At 40.7% G+C, this 23,922-nt stretch overlaps 1 protein-coding gene across 1 annotated transcript; it reads left to right on the top strand.

The window, feature by feature from the left end:
* Positions 1 to 20,097: 20,097 nt before the first annotated feature.
* LOC131230602 (uncharacterized) lies at positions 20,098 to 20,687 on the top strand. The gene is made up of 2 exons (XM_058226501.1): positions 20,098 to 20,230; positions 20,317 to 20,687. The coding sequence occupies exons 1-2, from the start codon at positions 20,098 to 20,100 to the stop codon at positions 20,556 to 20,558; spliced, it is 375 nt and encodes a 124-aa protein (XP_058082484.1). The 3' UTR covers positions 20,559 to 20,687.
* The last annotated feature ends 3,235 nt before the right edge of the window (positions 20,688 to 23,922 follow it).

Raw genomic sequence — 23,922 nt, 5'->3', positions numbered from 1 at the left:
TTTAGCTCTAAAGTCATGTTACCAAGAAAAGTTCATTATTCCATTCATGCAATTTATGATTGCATTTGAAGATGCTAGGAATGGGTGGCCTAAAATGATGGAAACTTGAGCGCTAACGTTTACACAAGGTTCAATGTCTAGTACAATAAAATCCATGGGAAAGTAGAATTTCTCCACTTGGACTAGCACGTCCTTTAAAATTCCCCTTGGTACCTTAATGGAGTGGTCAGTGAGTTAGAGTGTAATCGTGGTTGGTTTAAGCTCACCTAACTCCATTTATTTGTAAACCGAATAAGGTATTAAGTTGACACTTGCACCCAAATCTAGTAAAGCATGCTTAATTTAGAAATTCTCAATAATACAAGAAATAGTGGGACTTCCGAGTCTTTGTATTTGGGTACGGCCCTTTATCAATGATAGCGCTCACTTTCTCAATAAGGAATGCCTTTTTGTGCACATTTAATTTTTTCTTTACAGTATACAAGTCCTTGAGATATTTAGCATATGATGGAATTTGTCTAATGACATCAAGCAGAGAAATATTGACAGTAACCTTTTGGAGCACATCCAACACCTCTTGATATTTCATGGGGACAGTTGAATTCCGAAGTCTAGATGGGAATGGAACTAGAGGCTCATGTGACTTAGTCTCTTTATCCTTTTGTTGTTGTGGCTCTTGAACCATAGTCGGTTCATCATTCTCTTGAGACAGTGACTCATCCTCCGGTATTTCTACCGGTTGCATTATCTTATTATCGACCTCTTTTCCATTTCTCAAGGTAATGATGGCCTTAGCTTGTTCATGATGTAGCTCACTTTGATTTGAGTCTCCAATGAAATGTGTGTTTTTAGGGTTTGACACGGGTTGAGAAGGAAGGGTGCTTTTTCCCTAGCATTTAGTTGAGTTTCAATCCTAGCCACGGTCGTCTTTAATTCTGATTTGATTGGATTAGAGACTGATTCATTTGAGTTTGAAAGTTCATGAATGCGGTTAATGCATCCTCCACGGATGATCGCTTTGGTGGGGGTATATATGGTGCATTATTAGATGCCCCAAAGAAATTATTTTGTCATGGTTTGCACCACCACAAATCCTTTGTGTCATGGTCTGCACTACCACAAATGCTACAAAAATTACCTAAGTGTTTGCTTTAACCATATCAATCTTCCTAATTTCTAAGGCTTCGACTTTCTAGCTAATGCAGCAAATTTTGCATTAAGGTCGTCTTCCTCTCTTAGGACGTACATCCCCGTTTTCTCTCTAGGAATGGGTCTAGTTTGGTCTGGTTTTGTAAAGACATCCCATGTCTAAGTATTCTCTACTAACATGTCTAGAAAATCCCAAGCCTCATTATGATCTTTGTCAAGAAAGGTTCTACCACACATCATCTCTATGAACTGACGGGTATCCGTGGTGAGCCCCTTTCGAACGCATCAATCACGTGTCATAGTTCATAACCATGACATGGACAAGCAAGTAGAAGGTCTTTGAAGTGCTCCCGAGTTGGAAAAATAGTTTATTTCCCTTTTGGGAGAATGACATAATTTCTTGTTTTAGTACATTTGTTTTGTTCTTAGTAAATAACTTTTTCAAAAACTCTCTACTTAAGGCTTGCCATGTAGTGATGGTATGAGGTCATAAAGAGTTGAGTCATGGTTTGGCCCGATCCTTTAGAGAAAATTAGAATAACCCAAGCTTAAGTGCATCCCTATTGTCATTGTTTACTTGTAATGTTACAATCATTTCCTCAAAGTTCTTAAGGTGTAAGTAGGGGCTTTCAGAATCCAAGCCATAAAATTTAGAAATTAATTGAATAACACCTAGTTTAAAATCAATGTTCCCTGTGTGAGCAGAGAATACTATGCAAGATGGTAAAGTTGATATGTCATAGTGTAGATGTTCACATAAAGTTCCTGGTTAGTGTAACACATTCCTATGAATTTCATTCTCATCCTCAAGAGGAGGATTATGTTGATTTTCTCTGTTTTGATTTATAGTTGGATCTAGCAGATTTGGATTTAGATTTGGATTATCAACTGGGTTTGCCATGGAATCCAAGTGATATTGAGTGCCTCTCCTAAGTGAATGATCAAGGCCTGAAACTAGTCCACCTTCGGAAGAGAGTCGATTGTTTTAAACCCTACTCCAATGGGACATAAACCCTCCACACCACACAACAAATACCACTAATTCAAATAGTAAGTATGATACTTAAAATAAAAATAAAAACTTAACAAACAACTTAGGCGGCAGAGCCGAACATGAGGGTTCAATCCACAAAGCAACATAAATCAACAACCCAGAAGTTTTCAACAATAAAGGTTCAATTCACACTAGAAAAATAAATCAACAACTCAGGCGACAGAGCTGACCATGAGGGTTCAATCCACAAAGCAAAATAAATCAACAACCCAGTTGGCGGTACCATGAGGGTTTAATCCACAAAGCAAAATAAATCAATAACCCGGCAGATCCGACCATAAGGGTTCAATTCACAAAGAAAAATAAAAAATAAATCAACAAAAGTAAAACTAATACGGAAATTAATTATGTTAATCTATAAAATAGATTCAGCGGATGATCTTTGTGATCAAACAGCAACCGTAGGACAACCATAGCACTTGGGTGATAAAATCCCAAGCAGGGCAACCTTATGTCATAGTTAGTGCTTGAAAGACTCAACTGAATTTACTTTCAAAGAAAAAAGAACATCCTAGGGAGTCTTATTTATAGTTGTGGAACTCCAACTTTTACACCTACTTGGAAAACTCTAGAAACCAACCACCTTAAATTTATATAGTTTGCTAAAATAGACTTCACTCTACACAATTTTACAAAATAACGCAGAGTTTCAGAATATGCTTTTTCAGGAAGATTTCTAGATTCCTTTTCTTCCCTTCAAATTTTTTATTCTTTTCATTCCTCACTTGGTTTTCTTGGATCTTTGGCATATGAATTCTTTAATCTTGGTCTCCTAAAATCCATCCCTTGCCTTGGTGATTCTTGAGCATCAAATCCATGCTTTTAGCACCTTTTTTCAATCCAAGCTCTTAAATTCACATTGCAACATATACATGAGTAAAATAGAATATTAAGCTGATTCGTGTTCATAAAACTAAGATATAAATGGAAAAATTATGCAATATTTGAGTCTCAACACATGTATTTAATCCATCCTAAGTAGGTTCCACCTTGATGTATATATTATGTCCTCACCGATTCCGTTTTACAAGCTCATGTTATATGCATAGGCCCAAGGGTGTGGCCGATTCCAGTCTCAAGTAGGCCAGGCCATGTAGACTAACATTCCTTGAGGGGCCCACTAATCAGGTCCTACTCTCTATACCTTAGACCATTAAGGCCAATTACCATATGTTTTGTTTGATGATATCATAGTGTATTTATTCCGATAGGTGACACAATATGCTTAGTGTAATGGACACTTGCTCATTCATATGCCCATACACATCATTTGTATACGTATTTTAGAATGATGACCAATCATAATATACGCCTTTTTGGCCTGAGATACTTGGGGGGACCCGTACGAGATAGGGTCACCTTGCATGATCACGTGGTACGCGTAGGGGTGTACATCGAGTCGAACCGAGTTGGGCTGGTCACTATTGTAACATCCTGAATTTTTACTGTTTTGGATTTCCAAAAATCCATCAATTATTATTATTATTTTTAATTTTATTTAATTAACCTAAATATTACTTAATAACCATTAGCACTCAATGTCAGTGTATATAGGGGTGGTACCAGTAAAGAGCCACACCAGTCTAATTAATCATGTAACGTTCCGTCCAACTACAGTGTACTGAGGCGTCTACGTAGGATTTTCCGCAGACCGAACATTTAAAACATTCGTGGCGGGGGTACCATAAGCTAATTAGCCTAGGATTAGCCCATTTGAATAAACCAGACAGGCCATGACAAGACCAAGTGCGGGCGCCAAGGTGGATGACCATTTACGCCGAGCAACAACCCGTCACGGCTATACCGCGACGCCTTGAAGGCGAGAAAAATCTAAAAATTTAGGGAACCATAGAGTTCACCGGGCTTGTGGACCATCACGGACCGCAGACCTAGCGGACACCCAAAAGTGGGATCTGATTGACTAAATGCACCTCACCCATGCCAGGACCAAATCTGGCACTTGGAAATGAAACCGAGATACCAGTGTCCAACTATCGGATCTCTTTCATATTTACGGTGGAGGTCCAATGGATTTTCCTACACCGGTCCACCAACTCTAGGACTTGATCGTGAAACGGTGACCATTGATCACAAATCGGACCGTTGTGGTAAAACCCTGCATCCGCTTGCCCCCAAATTTTGCATGGCCCTTCATCGGGCCATGGAGCACCTATCCTATTAGTTTCATGGCCAGAGGGCCACTAGAACTGCCTTGATTCTCCAAACAAGCTCTACACTGCTCGTTGGTGGGCCACTAGTTCCAAAACTATAGAATAATGTCCGTCTCATTGGGCTTGACGTCCATCGCGGGAATCGGACCTGGGTACGGTTCAGAACTGGTCAACTTGAGCTGAAGGACGAGTGCATGAGAAGTGCAAATACCCTAAAGGAAGGAGTTGGAACTTAAGTGAATTGAGTCGTCCACTCTTATGCAAAGTTGAGGATTTCGGACCGTCGGTTTGCGACCAAACTTTACCCATGGAGTAAGGATATTTCCCTGCTCATATCCGTATAGCCGCGGCCCTGATCGACTATCGGTGACCGTTGAACAGACTTCTTATCATATCTGTCGATCGGCGCATCCAAATGGCGGGCCGATCATATCCATACGTAGATCATCATTAGGGCTAGCTATCCTACGGTGTATATTGACTTGTACACCCCATAGTGGGCCCTAGAGGCTAGAAAGACCCTCTCATAGGTCTAGTATAGTAAAAACCCAACACTTGGGGCCATTGTCACCAAATCTGGCATTATAAAAGGGCTTCATTTGGTGCACCCCTTTCCCCATACGAATTTGCCCTAGAGAAGGAAGGAGAGAAGAGAGAAAAGGGAGAAGAAAAAGAGGAGAAATGAGGAGAAAGAGAGAGGGAGAGTGAAGAAGGGAGTGAAGGTGGACCCTAGGTCAAGGTGGGGCCTAAAGAATCAAACCCCACAACTCCCTATCTATTCTCCAAGAAGAATCCCTCCTCTACAACCGCCCATTCACCCCGTTGATCGTCTAGGTAAGACCCATCACCCCTTTTTCCTTAAAACCCTTGTGATGAGAAGGGATTTCATGAATTTCTAACATGCAAATGGTTGTTTTAGGGATTTCGGCCGTCCGACCCCAAAAGCCCTCATTCCTAGGTCGTTTCCAAGATCTCAACGATCCATAGGTGCGGACTATTATCCTTAGGTGGCTTAGCACCAATTATAGTTGGAGTTTAATGATTTTGTTTGCTTGGTATGTTGTATGGAAGAATCTAGAGGAACCTAGGAATGGTATGTTGTTGGATTGTATGGAATGACATGTTTAATTCTCCTTGATGTTAAATCTTGCCTCTCATGATCTAGTGTATGGATGATTGCATGCTCGTGTTTGTTTGATTTCCTTTTCTCTCATATGTGTTGCTTCTTAGTGTGTTGATTCATTGTTCTTGTGTAATTGATCCCTTGAGGTGTAGGAAGTGCTTAACTTCCTCACCAACCCACACCACACACATACACCTTATTCATGATATTAATAGTTTGCTTGCTAGAGAAATTTGAATTGTATGTTGAGCAACATGAGAACATGGTGATGAATATACTTGATGTTACATTGGTAGTTGGCATGCTATGAGTCATTATTCCTACCCTTGGGTTGGTCAGGAACATGAGGAGAGCGAAGGTGGTTCCGTTGGTAGGACCACCTTGAGGCTAAACCCATGGGTTTGGGCGAGTACGTGTGGGCGGCAGTAGTTAGGCTACATGGGTCGCTTGTACCCGATGTCGTTCCGCCACATACTTGCCTGGGCTCGTGCGGTTTAGTCCACTGGCTGACCCACCTGGTTTGTTAACCTTGTTTGCTCACATATGTATGGAAACTGGAACACCCCACCACCGTTGTAGCCCATCGATACCGGATGGAATATTGATCCACAGTCTCGTGAGCCGGGCATGGTGGAATGGGACACTATGTCCGAGCTGTCGGCCTACGCTGGGGTGACGCGCCTCCCCGTAGTGACCGCGAGCGACCCCACATTCAGCACCCCCCATGTGCTTGAAGTCGGGGATGGGAAAAACCCGACGGGGTCAAGGATCGTGGGGTCTCGGCCTCACACATTGGGGGGTCTTGGCCTCGCAACTAGTTCAGGGCATTTGATACGTGGGGTGTATCAGATTCCCAAATCTGCTGGATGAATGGACTTAACTAAGAACCCGGTTAACATCATCATTGCATGGCATTAGCTAGGTTGGCGACTCGGCAGTCGAGGTCGCATTGAGGGAGTGTTGGCATTGGCGATCGTTAGATGTTGTCGCACGAGGGAGCGTTGTGGTGAGGGCATACATCATATCATCCTGCATGCATGCACATTAACAAGACTAGATAGATATTTATGATTGATTGCTTTTCATTAAATTCTTATTATAATTGATGCTTGTTGCAACTTATGGCTAATAGCACCCACTGATCGATCACTCACTCCCACTCTTGGATGGTGTTTTAAAACACCAACCGAGCAATATTATTGATGCAGATACTAGTGAGACCTCAGACAGAGTTCTACTTCCGGTGATGGGCGGTTCGTCATAGATTAGCAACCTATTGTGGATCGCTGAGTGGTGAACTCGGCTTATCATCCTTTTTTATATATATATTTGTAATTTTGTTGGGCAACGCCTTGGCGACCCTTATATATTCTTTTGGGCATGTGTGTGTGTATATATATATATATATATATATATATATATATATTTATCTCTTTTCATTTCAGACTAGTTGTGGTTGTGTTCCATGTTCCAAGTCTAAGCTGCGCATTTAAACTTAATTTAAGTGCATATTAATGAAAATCGGTTATAAGTGATACCCGGGAACTCGAGAGTCGAGTGTATGCATGACCCCCGATTTTCATGATGTTACAAGATGGTATCAAAGTAATAGTTTGGAATCCCTTAGGTCATGGGTCATGAACTCACTAATGCGTCTGCTGACTTGAGAGGATACGTATTAGAAAACACAACAAGGACTTAGAACGCTGGGAACCATCCCAGACCCTAAATTGACAATTTTAGACGGAAGGAAGGACTTGCAAGGGGTTAGGAATGGGTTGCGAGAGATGGGGGTCCGAGGGTCTTAACCTGACGGCAAGATTCGATTCGATTGACGAGGAGGTTTAGCTCGTTAGTCCATCAAATTCCTAGGTCCCATGCGGCCAACTGAAGTAGGTAGGATTAGGGTGAAGTAAATGTTAGAGTAACGATTAATGTAGGTGTAAGGTATTGTCCATGGGATGAGCGCATCCCATATTCCATGATGACCTGTTGGAATGTATCCAACTAGAGGTAAATTTCGGGTTGTCCTTCCGAAATTTACTTGGAAAGTCCATCATCATGAGATTTGAGAAATTCCACATCACGCCTCTCAACACCGGGCTCATCTAGCAAGCCTAGGAAGTTAATTTTAAATCCCATCCCACACTCATTCCAGACATGCCATTCCCAATCTGAGTTGGGAGTAACATTGTAATCTCATTTAGTACAACTAAGTGCCCATAGCCAGACAAGCCTAAGTCAAAATCCCTCTTTCCAACGTATCTCCTCAAATAATCTCCTGACATCATTCTATCCTAGAACTTTCCCAGTACATTGGTAGGAACGAGTCAGAAATCGAAAGATTTGACAGTCAGAACCATCGTCCTGGACCAAATGAGCTAATACCAGACTGAACTTAGTAGTTTCGACCCATTTGGGGATAGAGAATTAAGGGTAAATACAAATTTACCGGAATTAGTGGGAATGTAGGAAAATTAGGTTTTTGGCCTCTAACCAAGGAGAATTTTATGAAATAAATAGGTTCATTGTGTAAATTAGCTCATTCTACCCCAAAATCATATATGGCATGACCCAGGGGGCCTTACTGGCACCTGGAAAATCGAAAAACAAAGGGACCCAAGCAGGGCCTCGGCGTGCCCACGCCCAATCCCAGCCCACTGCCCATGCTCAAGGCTCAGCGTGACCACGCCCGGGAGTCCAGAGGCTTGGCGTGGCCACGCCCACTGGGCGTCCCCACGCCCAAATCTCCAGGGGCCCAGCGTGCCCACGCCGAAATTTTCTGGTATTTTAGGTCAATTCAAAAATTCATATCTCCTTCGTTACAACTTCGATTTAGGTGATTTAAAAGTCAGATTTAAGCTTGATGAGTCTAGTTTGTATAAAAGTAATAAAATAATAAAATAAAAATTATAATATAGATAAACTTAGGATGTTTTACCAACTGTTCAAAAATTATAAATTTCAGACGGCTGTTGCTCCTAGAATTTTAATAATTTATCTACAACTTCAAATGAGATAAAATTTTGTGGTACGGCTTTAAACTTAATGATGAAACATTATAAAAATTTTAAAAATATTTCAGTTACCTATTTATAAGAAACCTCTCCCCTTCCTCATCTCCAAACTCCATTCCCAAAACCCATTCCTCCAAACCATTTTCTTCTCTTTCACAAAACTCATTCCTTCTTGTTCCACCCATTCAACATCAAACCCACCTTCATCTCTTGCACATTTCCCATCATCTCTCACCACCCATATTTCTTTCAATACTCATTCACCAAAACCCCAATCCTTCCACTCTCTTCTTCCCCATTTCAAAATTTCATTTCCCAAAAACCCACCTCAAAACCCTTCTAAGCCATTTCTTCAAACCCACATCTCAACTCCCATTCTCCAACTCCATTTCTCATAAAACCTATCTCAAAACCCTTCTCAAATCCCATACCTTCAACCCATCTTCAAGTTCATTTCTTCAAACCCACACTCAACCTATTTCCGTCAAACCGCATCTTTAAAGTCCATCTTCCTTATAAAAAAAAAAAAAAACACATCCTTCTCCCATTTTCACTTCCATCTCCCTAACCCATCTCCACTCTCTCATTTCCAAAAAAATCCCCTCTAACACCCAATATCCATTACCACCTAAATCCCTCATTCACAAAACCCAACCTCAACCATCCACATTCAACCCATTCCTCCCCATTCCAAGACCATCCTCAACTTCATTTTCCACCCCCCATTCCAATCTCACTTTCAAAACCCATTCCTAAAACAAACTCTCAATACCCCTTCAACAGAACCCATTCAAAACTATCCACTCATTCACTCCCATAAGCTCATTTACAAAACTCAATGATTTGTAAAAATTGATTTTATATACTTTAGCATACATTGATCATTAGATTGTTGCAATTGAAATTTTTTATATAAAGTTTGATAATAATTAAGAGGTAACAATTTACTGTTCATTTTCAACTTAATTTTAGCCCAATTATTAATCTTTTCTATTCCTTTTCTTTCATAAGTCAATTGGTATTGTTGTTACCAAACGAGTACACCTTTTGAGTTTTGCGGCCACAGAGCTTAATTTCTTTCCATTCTTCCAAGCTTTCCAGATAGAGAAAGCTGCTAAGGATGCTATATAGTCCACCTAATCAATGGGATTTAAGTTGCCTCTAGGATCCAACACATCGACCTGGATGGTGTGATCTGACCCTTCAACAGCTTGGGCTAGGTATTTCATCCGATAAGTTGCTTTTGTTGTTCTATTGGAGCTGTAGCAGAAGTTGAGTCTTGATTGACTCCATTAGCTCTCTCCAAACCACCCTCATTTTCTACACCCTCTCTCTAAACCTCCTCACCTTCAACACTCCTTCATTCTCTTCATCTTTCCTCTCCCAAAACCCACTTCCAACATTTATTTCCATCCCATTCTCAACTTTCTTTTCTAATCTCATTCATGAAAACCGACCTCAAACCCATTTTCAAGAGACTCATCCAAGAGCATCCAGCCTCTACCCATTCCTCTTCATCTTCTCCAAACCCATTGTCAAACCTAATCCAAAATACTTTCCCAACACCCATCTTAAAACCATCTCCTTTTCCTTCACATCTCTTATCTCCCTAACCCATCCCATTCCATCACTTTCACTCTTTCACTCCTAAAACACATCTCAAACCCCATTAATCCAACACTAAACCCATTTCATTTTTTTCAAAAACATTCTCATCAACAATCCATTTCCTTGCCGTGGGAAGTGACATTCCTAGCAACCGTTGCCTCCTTCTTCTCCATTTCGATAATTCTTTCCCTCATGGGGAAGAAGCACCCCCACCCTCGTCCGACCCAGAAGAATAAAAGCTTAACATACGGAAATTAGTGGTTGTTTTGAGTTAGTTAGGACTACTACCATGTATATTGAAGATAGTTAAAACTCCTGCTTGACTCCTGCTTTCTTTTCTTTACGTTTAGAGTATCTAGTAATACATGTAAATCCATACTGTAGGATATAACCGGCCATACTAATGGCATTTTGAATTCAATATGAATATATGGATTATTTTGAAATTTTCTTATCGTCTTGTGAATGCTTATATGAATAATTGCCTTACTGCGTCCATATTAGCGTTACTGGCACTCTAATACCTTAGAACTTTCGATTCTTCCTTCCATCTCAAAGTTTAGGAAACTGAAGTGCAGTCTACTCCTAACCCAACAAGACATTGAGTCGGGTTTTAATTTATATAATTAATTCAAAAAAATTTTATGGATTAGGCTAGATATTGGGATCTAGGACTGACAATCGGGTGCATCTAATGGACGAGTTGGATGATACTTACATGTCATGGTGGGCCACACATAGGTTTAAAAAAGGCGGGTACTTATCATACATGCATGCTTGTTTTAAAAGACCCTGTAGACCTTCCTATATTAACTAATAAATAGTTTTCTTAGGTCTGATTTGGGTCCTGTCTAGGTTGAGTTCATTATAATATTTGATAAGATGGAACCACATGTGGTAACTTGTCATTCATTGATTGATGGATGGTGTAAGCTGGGTAAGACAAAGTTGCATTGGACATTTTGCTGTTGATGGGTGAGAAGGGTATTTTGCCGAATGGGGTTAATTATACTTCGTCGATTAAAGCCTACTGTAAAGAAAGTGAGATTTAAAATATATATGTATATACATGATATAGCTCATTTGACTCTATCGCCTAGTTTGCTTGCTCGGCTTCACCATTTGAGGTGTGCATGTAATAGTTGTGTTGGGTTTAGTACTGGATGGGACCATGCCAAGATGCGAGTGTAGTCAATGTGAGGCTCCGCCATGGCCGGTTCTTGGATCCTAGTGTCATATCTGGAGTACTTCCCTAAGTGCAGACTATGAAGCACTCGCACACACCCTCGTTGCGAACGAGTCAGCCTACCACCATAGTATAGTCACACTATTTTGGAGAGAAGAGTAACATAAGAGAGCCTTCAAGGTAAGCGAATTTGTTATACTAAAACTCAAGAATGAGGTTTATGTGGTTAGTTACAAATGAGGACCCGTCTTCCTTATGTAGACCTAAGATTCTTTTGGCTACCTTACATGGATAGCTAAGATAAGGCTTACGATGTCATCCTGCGGCTAAGAAAACTTTAAAAACCATCTAAATAATCTTATGTAGTCTCTATAATACATTCTTCTACCACTCTAGAATTTTTTATACATGTAGGAACCTCTAAACCTACAAAATGTGCCAAAATGTCCAGTTTCATGGAATAGTCTCCTTGAAATTTCTGGTATATCCATGACATCAGTTAACAAATGAAGATTGATGCCCTATGGGTTGCCAATGAACCAAGTGTATTTTTTTTTCTTTTTTTCTTCATATTGGAGTTTGTATTTTGTTTCTTTTTAGAAATTACTTTTAACCATGATAGAAATCGTCTTGTATGATTAAATTAGATTATTTTTAGTATATTTTTCTACTTCAAATAGTTTCTAATACGGTTGAACTACCACTCTTGAATAGGATGAGTTTGATTGTTTAATACTTTCTAAGTTCATATTCGATGCAGTCTTCACTAAAATATTATAATTTTTCTTATTTTCTTATAGAATCAAGATTCATACCATATGGAGGAGATTATGTTCTTCCTCTTTCCATTCCTGCGGCCATTTTAAGGTCACCATCCCTTCAAACCTCTGAAATATCTTAGAACTTTCGGTTCCTTATTCTCTCTCGAAATTAGCGAAACCCAAATACGGTTTGCTCATAACCTACTAGCCATAGGCTCTAGACGATAACATAAAGATACAATCATAGTCCATTGGAAACCTTGTTAGGATAATTGTTTGACCATAAGCTAGCATAATGAAAGATTTATTAATCACTAATTTGGACATTAATTAAGACGAGAACTATCTTTGTACAAGACCTGAATGACAACTTTATAAATAGGAGATTTTAACTTTTTAATTATGTGTGATTTTCCTAAGCATTTAGATTGATCGGATTACGAAATTATGGAAGTATACACCTGCGAAGCATTCGCGGCTTGACTCAATTCTCAATCCTGGGCGACTACCAATGGACTCACTGCTTTGGCCGAGCAGAAGACCAGGGTCTACCAGGACGAAGAAGGGATACGATGAGCCTTCTACCCTGGTTAGGTAGATAATCGACGTATCGAGTTCAAGCCTACTACAACCGTCTCTTCGTATTAGTTTACCATTGAAAACAAATATTTTTACTCTAGATAGAGAAAAACCGTCGCCATGAATCTAAATCTTTACAAATAAATTTTAGTAAACCATCAGGGTGAAAAAGTTTTAAGGGGGGTAGACTAAAATGACCCAGCCTAGCATAGATAGTATACACCCTACCATGCATATAAACTTGAGATCAACAAACCTGGGCAAATGAAATAATGAAGCCTTTACTTACTACCCTTAGGCAATTTCGGGGACGAAATTATTTTTAAGGGGGGTAGATTGTAACATCCTGGATTTTCACTGTTTTGGATTTTCAAAAATCCATCAATTTTTATTTTTAATTTTATTTAATTAACCTAAATATTACTTAATAACCATTAGCACTCAATGTCAGTGTATACAGGGGTGGTACCAGTAAAGAGTCACACCAGTCCAATTAATCAGCCATAGGAAGCCAATAAATCCGCCCGATCACCACGTAGGATTTTTCGCAGGACCGAACGTTTAAAACATACGCGGTGGGGGTGCCATAAGCTAATTAACTTAGGATTAGCCCATTTGAATAAATCAGACGGGCCGTGACAAGGCCTAGTGCGGGCCGCCAAGCCGGAAGACCATTTACACTGAGCAACAGCCCGTACGGGCTATACCGCGACGCGGGAAGGTCAAAAAAATCTGAAAAATTAGGAAACCATAGAGCTCACTGGGCTTGTGGACCATCGCGGACCGCGGACCCAGCGGACACCCAGAAGTGGGATTTGACATTGACTAAATGCACCCCACCCATGCCAGGACCAAAATCTGGCGCTTGCAAATGAAACCGAGATACCAGGCTGTCCAACCATCGGATCTCTTCCATATTTACGGTGGAGGTCTAATGAATTTTTCTACGCTAGTCCACAAACTTTGGGACCCGATCGTGGAACGGTGACTGTTGATCACAAATCGGACTGTTGCAGTAAAACCCCGCATCCGTTTACCCCTAAATTTTGCATGGCCCTTCATCGGGCCATGGAGCACCTATCATATTAGTTTCATGGCTAGAGGGCCACCAGAACTGCCCCGATTCTCCAAATAAGCTCTAGACCGCTCGTTGGTGGACCACTACTTCTAAAACTATAGAATAATGTCCATCTTACTGGGCTTGACGCCCATTGCGGGAATCAGACTGGGGTACTGTCCAGAACCGCTCAACTTGAGCCGAAGGATGAGTGCATGAGAAGTGCAAATACCCTAAAGGAAGGAATTGGAACTTAAGTGAAGTGAGTCGTTCACTCTTATGCATTGTTGAGTATTTCGATCTGTCAGTTTGCTACCAAACTTTACCCATGGAGTAAGGATATTTCCTTGCTCATATCCGTATAGCCGCGGACCCTGATCGACTATCGGCGACCGTTGAGCAGACTTCTTATCATATCTGTCGATCGGCGCATCCAAATGGCGGGCCGATCATATCCATACCTAGATCATCATTAGGGCTAGCTATCCTACGGTGTATATTGACTTATACACCCCATAATGGGTCCTACATCTTAAAAAGACCTTCTCATAGGTCTAGTATACTGAAAACCCATCTCTTAGGGTCATTTACACCAAACCTAAGACTATATAAGGGCCTCATTGGGGGCACCCCTCACCCCATACGAATTTGCCCTAGAGAAGGAAGGAGAGAAGAGGGAAAAGGGAGAAGAGGAAGGAGGAGAAAGAGAGGAGAAAGAGAGAGGGAGAGTGAAGAAGGGAGTGAAGGTGGACCCTAGGTCGAGGTGGGGCCTAAAGAATCAAACCCCATAACTCCCTACCTCTTCTCCAAGAAGAATCCCTCCTCTACAACCGCCCATTCATCCCATTGATCATGTAGGTAAATTCCTCACCCCTTTTTCCTTAAAACCCTTATGATGAGAAGGGATTTCATGAATTTCTAACATACAAATGGTTGTTTTAGGGGATCCGGCCGTCCGACCCCAAAAGCCCTCATTCCTAGGTCGTTTTCAAGATCTCAACGATCCATAGGTGCGGACTATTATCCTTAGGTGGCCTAGCACCAATTATAGTTGGAGTTTAATGATTTTGTTTGCTTGGTATATTGTATGGAAGAATCTAGAGGAACCTAGGAATGGTATGTTGTTGGATTGTATGGAATGACATGTTTAATTCTCCTTGATGTTAAATCTTGTCTCTCATGATCTAGTGTATGGATGATTACATGCTCATGTTTGTTTGATTTTCTTTTCTCTCATATGTGTTGCTTCTTAGTGTGTTGATTCATTGTTCTTGTGTAATTGATCCCTTGAGGTGTAGGAAGTGCTTAACTTCCTCACCAACCCACACCACACACATACACCTTATTCATGATATTTATAGTTTGCTTGCTAGAGACATGTGAATTATATGTTGAGCAACATGAGAACATAGTGATGAATATACTTGATGTTACATTGGTAGTTAGCATGTTATAAGTCACTATTCCTACCCTTGGGTTGGTCGGGAACATGAGGAGAGCGAAGGTGGTTCCGTTGGTAGGACCACCTTGAGGCTAAACCCATGGGTTTGGGCGAGTACGTGTGGGCGGCGGTGGTTAGGCTACATGGGTCGCTTGTACTCGATGTTGTTCCGCCACATACTTGCCTAGGCTCGTGCGATTTAGTCCACTGGTTGACCCACTGGTTTGTTAACCTTGTTTGCTCACATATGTATGGAAAGCTGGAACACTCCACCACCGTTGTAGCCCATCGATAATGAAAAATTGATCCACGATCTCGTGAGCCGGGCATGGTAGAATGAGACACTATGTCCGAGTTGTCGGCCTACGCCGGGTGACGTGCCTCCCCATAGTGACCGCGAGCGACCCCACATTCAAAGACCCCCATGTGCTTGAAGTCGGGGATGGGGAAACCCGACGAGGTCAAGGATCGCGGGGTCTCGGCCTCTCACATTGGGGGTCTTAGCCTCGCAACTAGTTCGGGGCATTTGATACGTGGGGTGTATCGATTCCCCAATCTCGTGGATGAATGGACTTAACTAAGAACCCGGTTAACATCATCATTACATGGCATTAGTTAGGTTGGCGACTCGGCGTCGAGGTCGCATTGAGGGAGTGTTGGCATTGGCGATCGTTAGATGTTGTCGCACGAGGGAGCGTTGTGGTAAGGGCATATATCATATCATTCTGCATGCATGCACATTAACAAGATTAGTTAGGTGTTTCTGAATGATTGTCTTTCATTAAATTCATAATATAATTGATGTTTGTTACGACTTAAGACTAATAACACCCACTAAGTTGATCACTCACTCTCACTCTGGGACGGTGTTTTAAAACACCAACCAGACTCTTTAGTAGCTGCAGGTAGCGATGAGTTTGAGAAGGACGAGTTGTTCTACTTCCAGCTGATGGGCGGTTCGTCATAGATTAACAGCCTATTGTGGATCGCTGAGTAGTGAACTCAGCTTATCATTCTTTTTTATATATATATTTTTGTAATTTTGTTGGGTAACGCCTTGGGCGACCCTTATATATTCTTTTGGGCATGTGTATATATATATATATATATATATATTTATCTCTTTTCATTTCAGGAGACTAGTTGTGGTTGTGTTCCATGTTCCAGTAACTCTAAGCTGCGCATTTAAACTTGATTTAAGCGCATATTAATGAAAACCGATTATAAGTGACCCCGGGAACTCTGAGTCGAGTGTATGTACGACCCCGATTTTCAGGGTGTTACACCTAGCAGACCCCAGCTCGACCTCGGCTCGGCTCGGTCCTCGAGCTCGACTGCAACTCGGGCCAATTCGAGCCGAGTTCGAGCCAAAATCAAGCCTCTGCGGCATTTTCACAAACACATGCGTGCACTTTCAATTTCTCACCGTATGTAAACAAGTATTTCATCAAACACCTTCCAACCAACATCAAAATCAAGGAAAAATAATATTTGTTTCCTATACATACATTCCTTGCCACTAGTTGACACTTTGTTGAGTCATTTCATCAAAAACTAGGTGAGCAACATCATTGTCGAGTAACCGAGTTATTGAACTAGTTCGATTCGAGTTGGGGTTCAATCCAAGTTGAGTTGAGCTCGGTTCGAAATTTTTCGAGCTTAAAAATCAGCTTGACTCGACTCGAACTCGCCTTCAAACCGAGTCGAATCAAGCTTTTTCGAGTCGATTCGAGTGAGCTAACCGAGCTAACTCGGTTCGTTTACACCCCTAAGTATGCGTAGGATTGATGCATGACTTGGACAATGTGATTCATACATTAAACCATTATGGTAAAAAACTCACATCTACTCCTTAGTGACATTAGGGAGGTAGTCCCACAATCTTGTTATGGTTGACGGATGATTTTATGGACACAAAAATAATTGAGGTTAAAGGGCATTATGTGAATCTATGGGTGAAAGTTCATAAACCTCATGGTACCTGAGGATAGGTTGCTCCAACATCTAGAACGAGTAGATTCATGAGCTAACGATGGATAGATATCGGTAGGATGCGTCTCCCACTGTGTCGGGGTCAGTTGGAAGGGGATTTGACCTTACCCGCTTAGGTGCAGAGGGCTATACATTAGGTTGAATTTGACTAGCTCGTGAAATAGGTTCACTATCAACGAGTTGGGTGGTATCGTGTACTACCGACAACTTAGATAGTGAGGTCTTTTGCACTTCCTTGGCCTTGCGCACGATGGGTGGCAACTAGTGTCAAAAGTGTACTAGACCACAGTAATATTCCAGAGTTGAACTATTCTGATATGTGGACTAATGGAGGATTGACATGTTGCATTGCATCATTAACATATGACATTTGTCCATGTAGGCTCTTATATTGCATTGTCTAGTATGACTGATAGCATTTATAGACTTGCTAGTTTAGCCTTCCATCATTTTTGCGTCCGTCATGTATGTTTGGAAAATACATTGATGGTACAGATTGGTACATCACCTGCCCATGTTCACCTTTTTGTTTCGGTAAAATGAAATTCTTGAAAAATAGTTTTTTTTTCCCTCTAAATAATTTACCCGGTGGTGAGAGAGAAATCTCTTCTTCCATCGATTTTATCATCTTAAATTTCATAATAGTGAAATTCTTTAAATTTCATATTAGTAAAATTATTTCCCAAAAAAGTCTTCCTTGTGGAATCCCATGATCATAACCTGCCGTATGGGAGCTAGGAACTGAGAATGGGTGCCATGGAGGCTGTCACCGTTGGTTTCGGAGATCAAAATTTTTGTGAGCTTGTTCATTGAGTTTGGAGCGTGATATGAGGCTGACTTGATGTATAATACATTGCTTAGGCAAGCCTGATTAAAGATGTAATAAAGATGGCCACGAGTCCATGAATGAGCTGATTTTGGTATATGAATGGGGTCCGCTAAAAGCCTGCTGGCTGGGTGTCGCATGGCCTCACCATTAAAACCATTAGAACTCTGGATATAGCTAATACTTATGTACGTGTGTGTGTGTTTAGACAGGAAGACTTTCTAGGGTAATCTCTCTCTCTCCCTCTCTCCTTCTCATTTTCAATGGTAGACGTTCACTCATCACTGCCTTTTACACTGTGGTCTACTTGATAGTTAGATCTGTCTTAGGGCCTGTTTGGGAGCGTGGATTTGGAACCCCCTGGATTCGCAACCCCCAGGATTGAAACCCCCTGGATTCGCAATCCTCTCGGTGTGTTTGGTACCCTTGAGTGTGAATCAACTTTAATTCAAAAATACCTATACATGGTATATTCACGGGGGTTTGAATTTAATTACTAAATCAACTTTAATATCCCCAATTAGTGAGATATATAATTTTTGATACCATGGTTGTGATAAGCCCGCTAAAATATATGTTTTGCCTAAAAATGATGAAATTCCAAGTCTCAAATGGACCGCAAGCACAAGATCATGTCTGAGTGACTAACCAACGATTTTTAATCGTTGATTGATATGGACAATGTTTGGACGGTGCTGGACAATATTTGGACGGTGCTGATCTACATGAACAATGTTTGGACGGTGCTGATCATCGTTAGTGGGCCATGTGCCCAGTAGAATGATAGTGTACAATGACATACATTTATACATGCAACTATTCAAATGATTTTAGGTGTAATCCAAGCTCTCACCTTGGATTACAAACCCCCTCAAAGAGGGGATTGGAAACCCCTGGATTAGCAATCCCCGGTTGCTTTATGCCTGCCAAACAACCATGGGGATTTGAAACCCCCTCCCTCCCTCCAATCTCCTCCAATCCAAGGTGCCAAACGACCCCTTAATTTTGTGGACCATGCCTTAAAATAGGCTAGAAGAACTGATGGACCACGTGGATATATTGAGTAGGCACCAGACACTAACAAAGCCCATTGCAATGTGTGTTTTATTTAAGCCGTTCATTTCTTAATCATTTAAGGGCATAGCCCAAAGAAAAGAGGCAGATCGAAGGCTCAAGTGGACCACAATGTAGGAAACAGTGGAGATTAAATGCTTACCATCAATATGTGGTGTGGTCCCCTCGGGCTTTAGATATCTCATTTTTGGATCATACACTAAAACTAAATGCCAAAATGAATGTAGCGTGGATAAACCACTTACATCACAGTGGGCCCTACAGAGCCCTTGAAAAGACCACCGGTCTCTTTCACCATGAACGTAATTTCAAATCCACCAGCCCGCCAGTTTCTTTTCATTCTCGCGAGAAGTTTCTTTTTCAAATCCACAAGCCCGCCAGTTTCTTTTCATTCTCGCGGGAAGTTTCTTTAACCCTCTCTCTCTCTCTCTCAAGTTTCTCTGTTCCTCTCTCTCTCCTCTTTCTTCAATCTATTCTCCTTCAGATGTGGAAATTCTAGGCTATCACTCTCCAAATCAAGATTTCCCCTGTTTAGACAGGAAGACTTTCTAGGGTAATCTCTCTCTCTCCCTCTCTCCTTCTCATTTGCATTTTTCAGCGAATCAGAGAGAAATCCTGTAAGTTTTGGTTATGTTACTTGGCCCTAATCGCCTCCTCTCTCTCTCTCTCTGTATGGTTTTCTGTTTCTCAAACCTCAATCTTTCATTCGAGAAATCCAGCAATTTCAAAGAAAAAGACGAGAGAGGTCTTCTTCCAGGAGATTTTTAGGGTTTCCTTTTGCAATCTCTCTCTGATCGACCTTGCAAAGGCGAACTCGAATTTCAGGTACGTTCTTATCGTTTCCTTTGAATCTGTTGAAAATTTTCCTATTTCCTTATCTCTGATTGATGAATTTTATGACGAATTGACGAACAATCCACAATCAATATACACTGTCTATAGTCCATATGATAGATGTCTACAATACCATTGTTCTTTTCAGATTTGAATGTGGACCTCGAATTAGGGATTTCACCTTCTAGATTCAAGAGAACGATTTAGGTCTCAAGTGTAGTTGGAATGGGGCTAGAGGAGTGGCTGCTTTGTGGCATTTGTTTGCTCCATGTTTTAGAGCCACTGCGACCTTCTACTACAATAAACTATCAAGCAGCAACTCGTTTCATTGAGCATTCTTTGCCTGATCTAACAGCAGGTATTGAACCATTCTTTGTTCCTCTGGTTCACATTGTTTCTGTATTGCTTGACATTGTTTTGTTGATGAGAGATGTAACTTTGCAGAACAGAAGCAAAGTATGCAGGATATCAGTAGAAGGGAGGGGCGTAAGAGCAGTTTTCATGAGCACCGGGGCTCCCGCAAGAAGAGGAAGGGCCCGTCATCTGAGAAACACCAATCTGTTCGAGATGCTGCACGGGAGTTCCTCGAGAAGGCGACACGGGAGCTTCTCGGTGCTGAAGATGATGTGAGGGGGCCTCTGAGAAATCAGAGTTTGGATGAAGAAGATTTGTCGATGATGAGTTGATGGTTATTCAGTCATCCAGGTTCGAATTGATGCTTATGTCCACCCCATGCCTTATTGTAGCAGGATAGTGTGCCACTCAACATTTACCCTTTCTTTGTGTTGAGAATGCTATGATTTTTACTTGTTTTGGTTTATAAGGATCTTATTTTGAAGAGGCCAAGCTCCTTGTTTAGAACGTGGTTTGTAGATGTGGGACCATGGTTGGTCTATTGAAACCATTGATCTGAGTCCTCCATTATGGATGGATGATTCCCCAAAATGGGAGATCCTAGCCATGAATCATTGGCCTTTCCTCCATGGTTTGTTCGTGCATTACTTTTTAACCATGTATTTGAATGCCAAATTGGGAGGATATTCTGGGAATGGTCCATCCATGGTTGGAGCCCGCAGATCAATGGCTTGGATAGACCATGGGGCCCACATCTACAAAGCAAGATCCGAACAGGGAAGTTCGCTGTTCTGAATGAATGAGGAACTCTGCCTCCATTTTGAAACAACCATTGTAACTTCAATTTTTGAGTATGAAGTATATTGCAAGTGCCTTGTTTCTTTAGCAAACATTAGCTTGAGCTATGAGCTCTGTTGCTATTACAGTTTGTGTTTCACAGATCATTTAATCTTTCTATAGTTTATATCCTGACCACTGGATTAGCTGAGTATCAGATACAAGAAATGTCAGATTTCTGGCATCTGCAAATTGGATAATATTACGAAATATTGTAGCTCGACAATGTTTTTGCGTGGTTCCTGGGAAGTTGGTTCACGGTTTATTTTGCAGAAAATGCTGTCAATACTAGTAATTGTAAAATAACCGGCAACTTTCTCTGGGAGCTCATGTTAATGCAGTTTTTCTTACTGGTGTTCAACAGTGAGATTGTGCCTTGCAGGTGAACCTATTGTTCACTACTGATGTGGCCGAAGAGGGAATTGATGTGCATAACTGCTCCTGTGTGATCCGTTTTGACTTGCCAAAAACAGTTCGTAGTTATGTCCAATCATGTGGGCGAGCTCGGCAACATGTACTAGCAATGGTAAGATCATTGGCTGCACATGAGAGCAGGTAACCGGATCTTTCTTTCTTACTTGAATCAATTTGAGACTGCTTTACTATTTCTTTTGAAGTAGTCGGAAAAACTAGATGTGATATGCATGCAGTCTGTTGGTGGAACTTTTCTGCTAGATGTCTTGGAACTTTTCTGCTGGAGTGTCTGTTTTGTCCTCATATTTCTAATCTGTGGGCATATTTTCTTCACTTTTCTTATTTTTTGAGGGTTTATTGGAAAGTTAGAGAAATTCAATATATTTCACCAACACCGAAGGTTAGCTAAATCCTTGTGATTTGGTCCTTTCTCTATATTTGAGTTTCTAATTTGATTAATTTGATGCAATGCCTTTGATGGATTCTTTTTCACAAACTACACGATCCACAAACCCTGTGATCCAAGGGTTTGTTTTTTTTTTATTATTATTTTTTTAAAAAATTATTTTGATTTGTTTTCTTCTTGTGTGATATTATCCCAAAGCTCACACGTTTTCTAAATCCAATGTATATTGATCAACTCTTCTCATACATATGGTCTTAGAGGTCTTTTATATATAAACCAAGATACAAGAGAGAAAGATCCAAAGAATTCTTAAATGTTCTGAACGCCTATAACTCATATCTTAAAGATTGACATCTAAATTTCAAATCTTGAACCACTCCTGGAATCAGAAAGAGAAGAGTCTTGTCTAGAACAAGGCTTGTGCTCTGAAAACCAAGATGAACCTTACCTGAACTCGGATGTGCCTGCTTTTCTAGACCCAGTTAACCAGTAGTAGGTCAAGTTAACTCAAGAAAGTCCTGAGTAGACTAATCTTGTTTGCAAACTATTACTTATTCCCTTGTTTTCTGCCTTTCCTCCCCCATTTTCTTTCAAGTCATATGGTCTACATAATATGTGCCATTGTCTAAGTCTTTCATATGACATCTTCTGTTGGCTTTGTTTGAGCATGAAATATTTATATCCTTTTTCCTAACAAGCATGCCTGATGAGTGTAGGCTTGCAGTAGGTTGGCATTTGGAGAAGGCGACTTCACTGGCACTTTTTCAACTTTAGGGTCTTTAGGTACCTAATTTTCTAGCTAATGTCTATATGGCCATTTGCATGTATAATATAGTGACTTAATGAATTAGTTAGTTCATTAGTTGGTACTTTCATGGAAGCTTATAATTTAACAATTGTGTTCTTTGGTTGTTTCCTTCTTTAATTTGTGAATTATCGTTTTATTGTTTGGTTATCCTTGCCTAGTAAAATTTACATGTTGGGAGGGAGGGATGGCCACATCAAATTTTCATGTCCTTAAATAATCACTTTCATTGGATGATCCAAACCAGCTAGCAATGACCATCAAAATTGATAGTCAAACAACTATAAAAATCAATCTCTAATAATTGCTTTTATTGGATGATCCATACTAGCTAATGATGACCATCAAAATTGACAATCAAAATCAGCTATAAAGGTTTTATTCATGGATCTGAAACCCAGATCCATAGCTCAACTGGCAGACTGAGTGGAAATACCTCGTTTCAACACTTGACGTCTTGGCATCGATCCCTAGTGGGGGTGGCCAACATGGAGTGTGTGTACTGACATGGGTGTGCACAAATAAACTCGGAAGAAACATGGATAGTATATTCTGGTAGACTGGTTGTGAGTTGCAAAAAATAGGTTTGCAGAGGCGAACTTTTCATCCCAGATATTGATAAGTACTTGCTATTACCAATTTGGAGTAAATTGGTAATAGCAAGTACAAGAGAAACAATGTCATCAATAAATCCCTGACTGTAGCTCCCTATTTGGCTGCAATTGATGTGCTTGTCCAGAACTTGCAGGTACCATGTTATTCATAAAAAATAAAAATAAATCAGGTATTGTGGTTTTGTAGTTCCAGAGGAAAGCTAATGTTGTATTGGAACCTCATCTGCATTTTGTGGAAGTAGAGCCGTTTGACATGAGGCACAAGGTGCAGACGGCAGAATGTACTGAAAGGAAGCGGGTCAGACTGGCCATTTTTGGACTGCCCACCTGATATTTGTTGTTGTTTTTGTTTTTTTTTTTTTTTTTTACTCAGACCAATTTGTGTAATCTTGAGTTGAGTTCTGTGGATGACTCGTGGGCTCGCACTGAACCAGATTGGGCTCAACTAAGTCCAACTCTTTTTCTTCGTTGGGCTCTTTTTTTCTTTTTCTTTCATTCTTTTTCCCCCTGCTGTTAGTCTGCAAATATGATGTTGAACTCAGAAGTTGCCACATCTTACATGTATAAATGCCATTCACTCACGATTGTTTACATCTTGATCCTTATAGTCACTTGTGGAT

The sequence above is a fragment of the Magnolia sinica genome, chromosome 17 (assembly GCF_029962835.1).
Source record: "Magnolia sinica isolate HGM2019 chromosome 17, MsV1, whole genome shotgun sequence".
Classification (NCBI taxonomy): Eukaryota; Viridiplantae; Streptophyta; class Magnoliopsida; order Magnoliales; family Magnoliaceae; genus Magnolia; species Magnolia sinica.
The sequence above is the reverse complement of the archived record's forward strand: the minus strand, read 5'-3'. Positions and strand labels throughout refer to the sequence as shown.

Coding starts and splice junctions, on each gene's coding strand:
- LOC131230602 (XM_058226501.1), top strand. CDS start 20,098: ATGGGGCTAGAGGAGTGGCTGCTTTGTGGCATTTGTTTGCTCCATGTT. Junction 20,231..20,316: donor TTTGCCTGATCTAACAGCAG/GTATTGAACCAT, acceptor GTAACTTTGCAG/AACAGAAGCAAAGTATGCAG.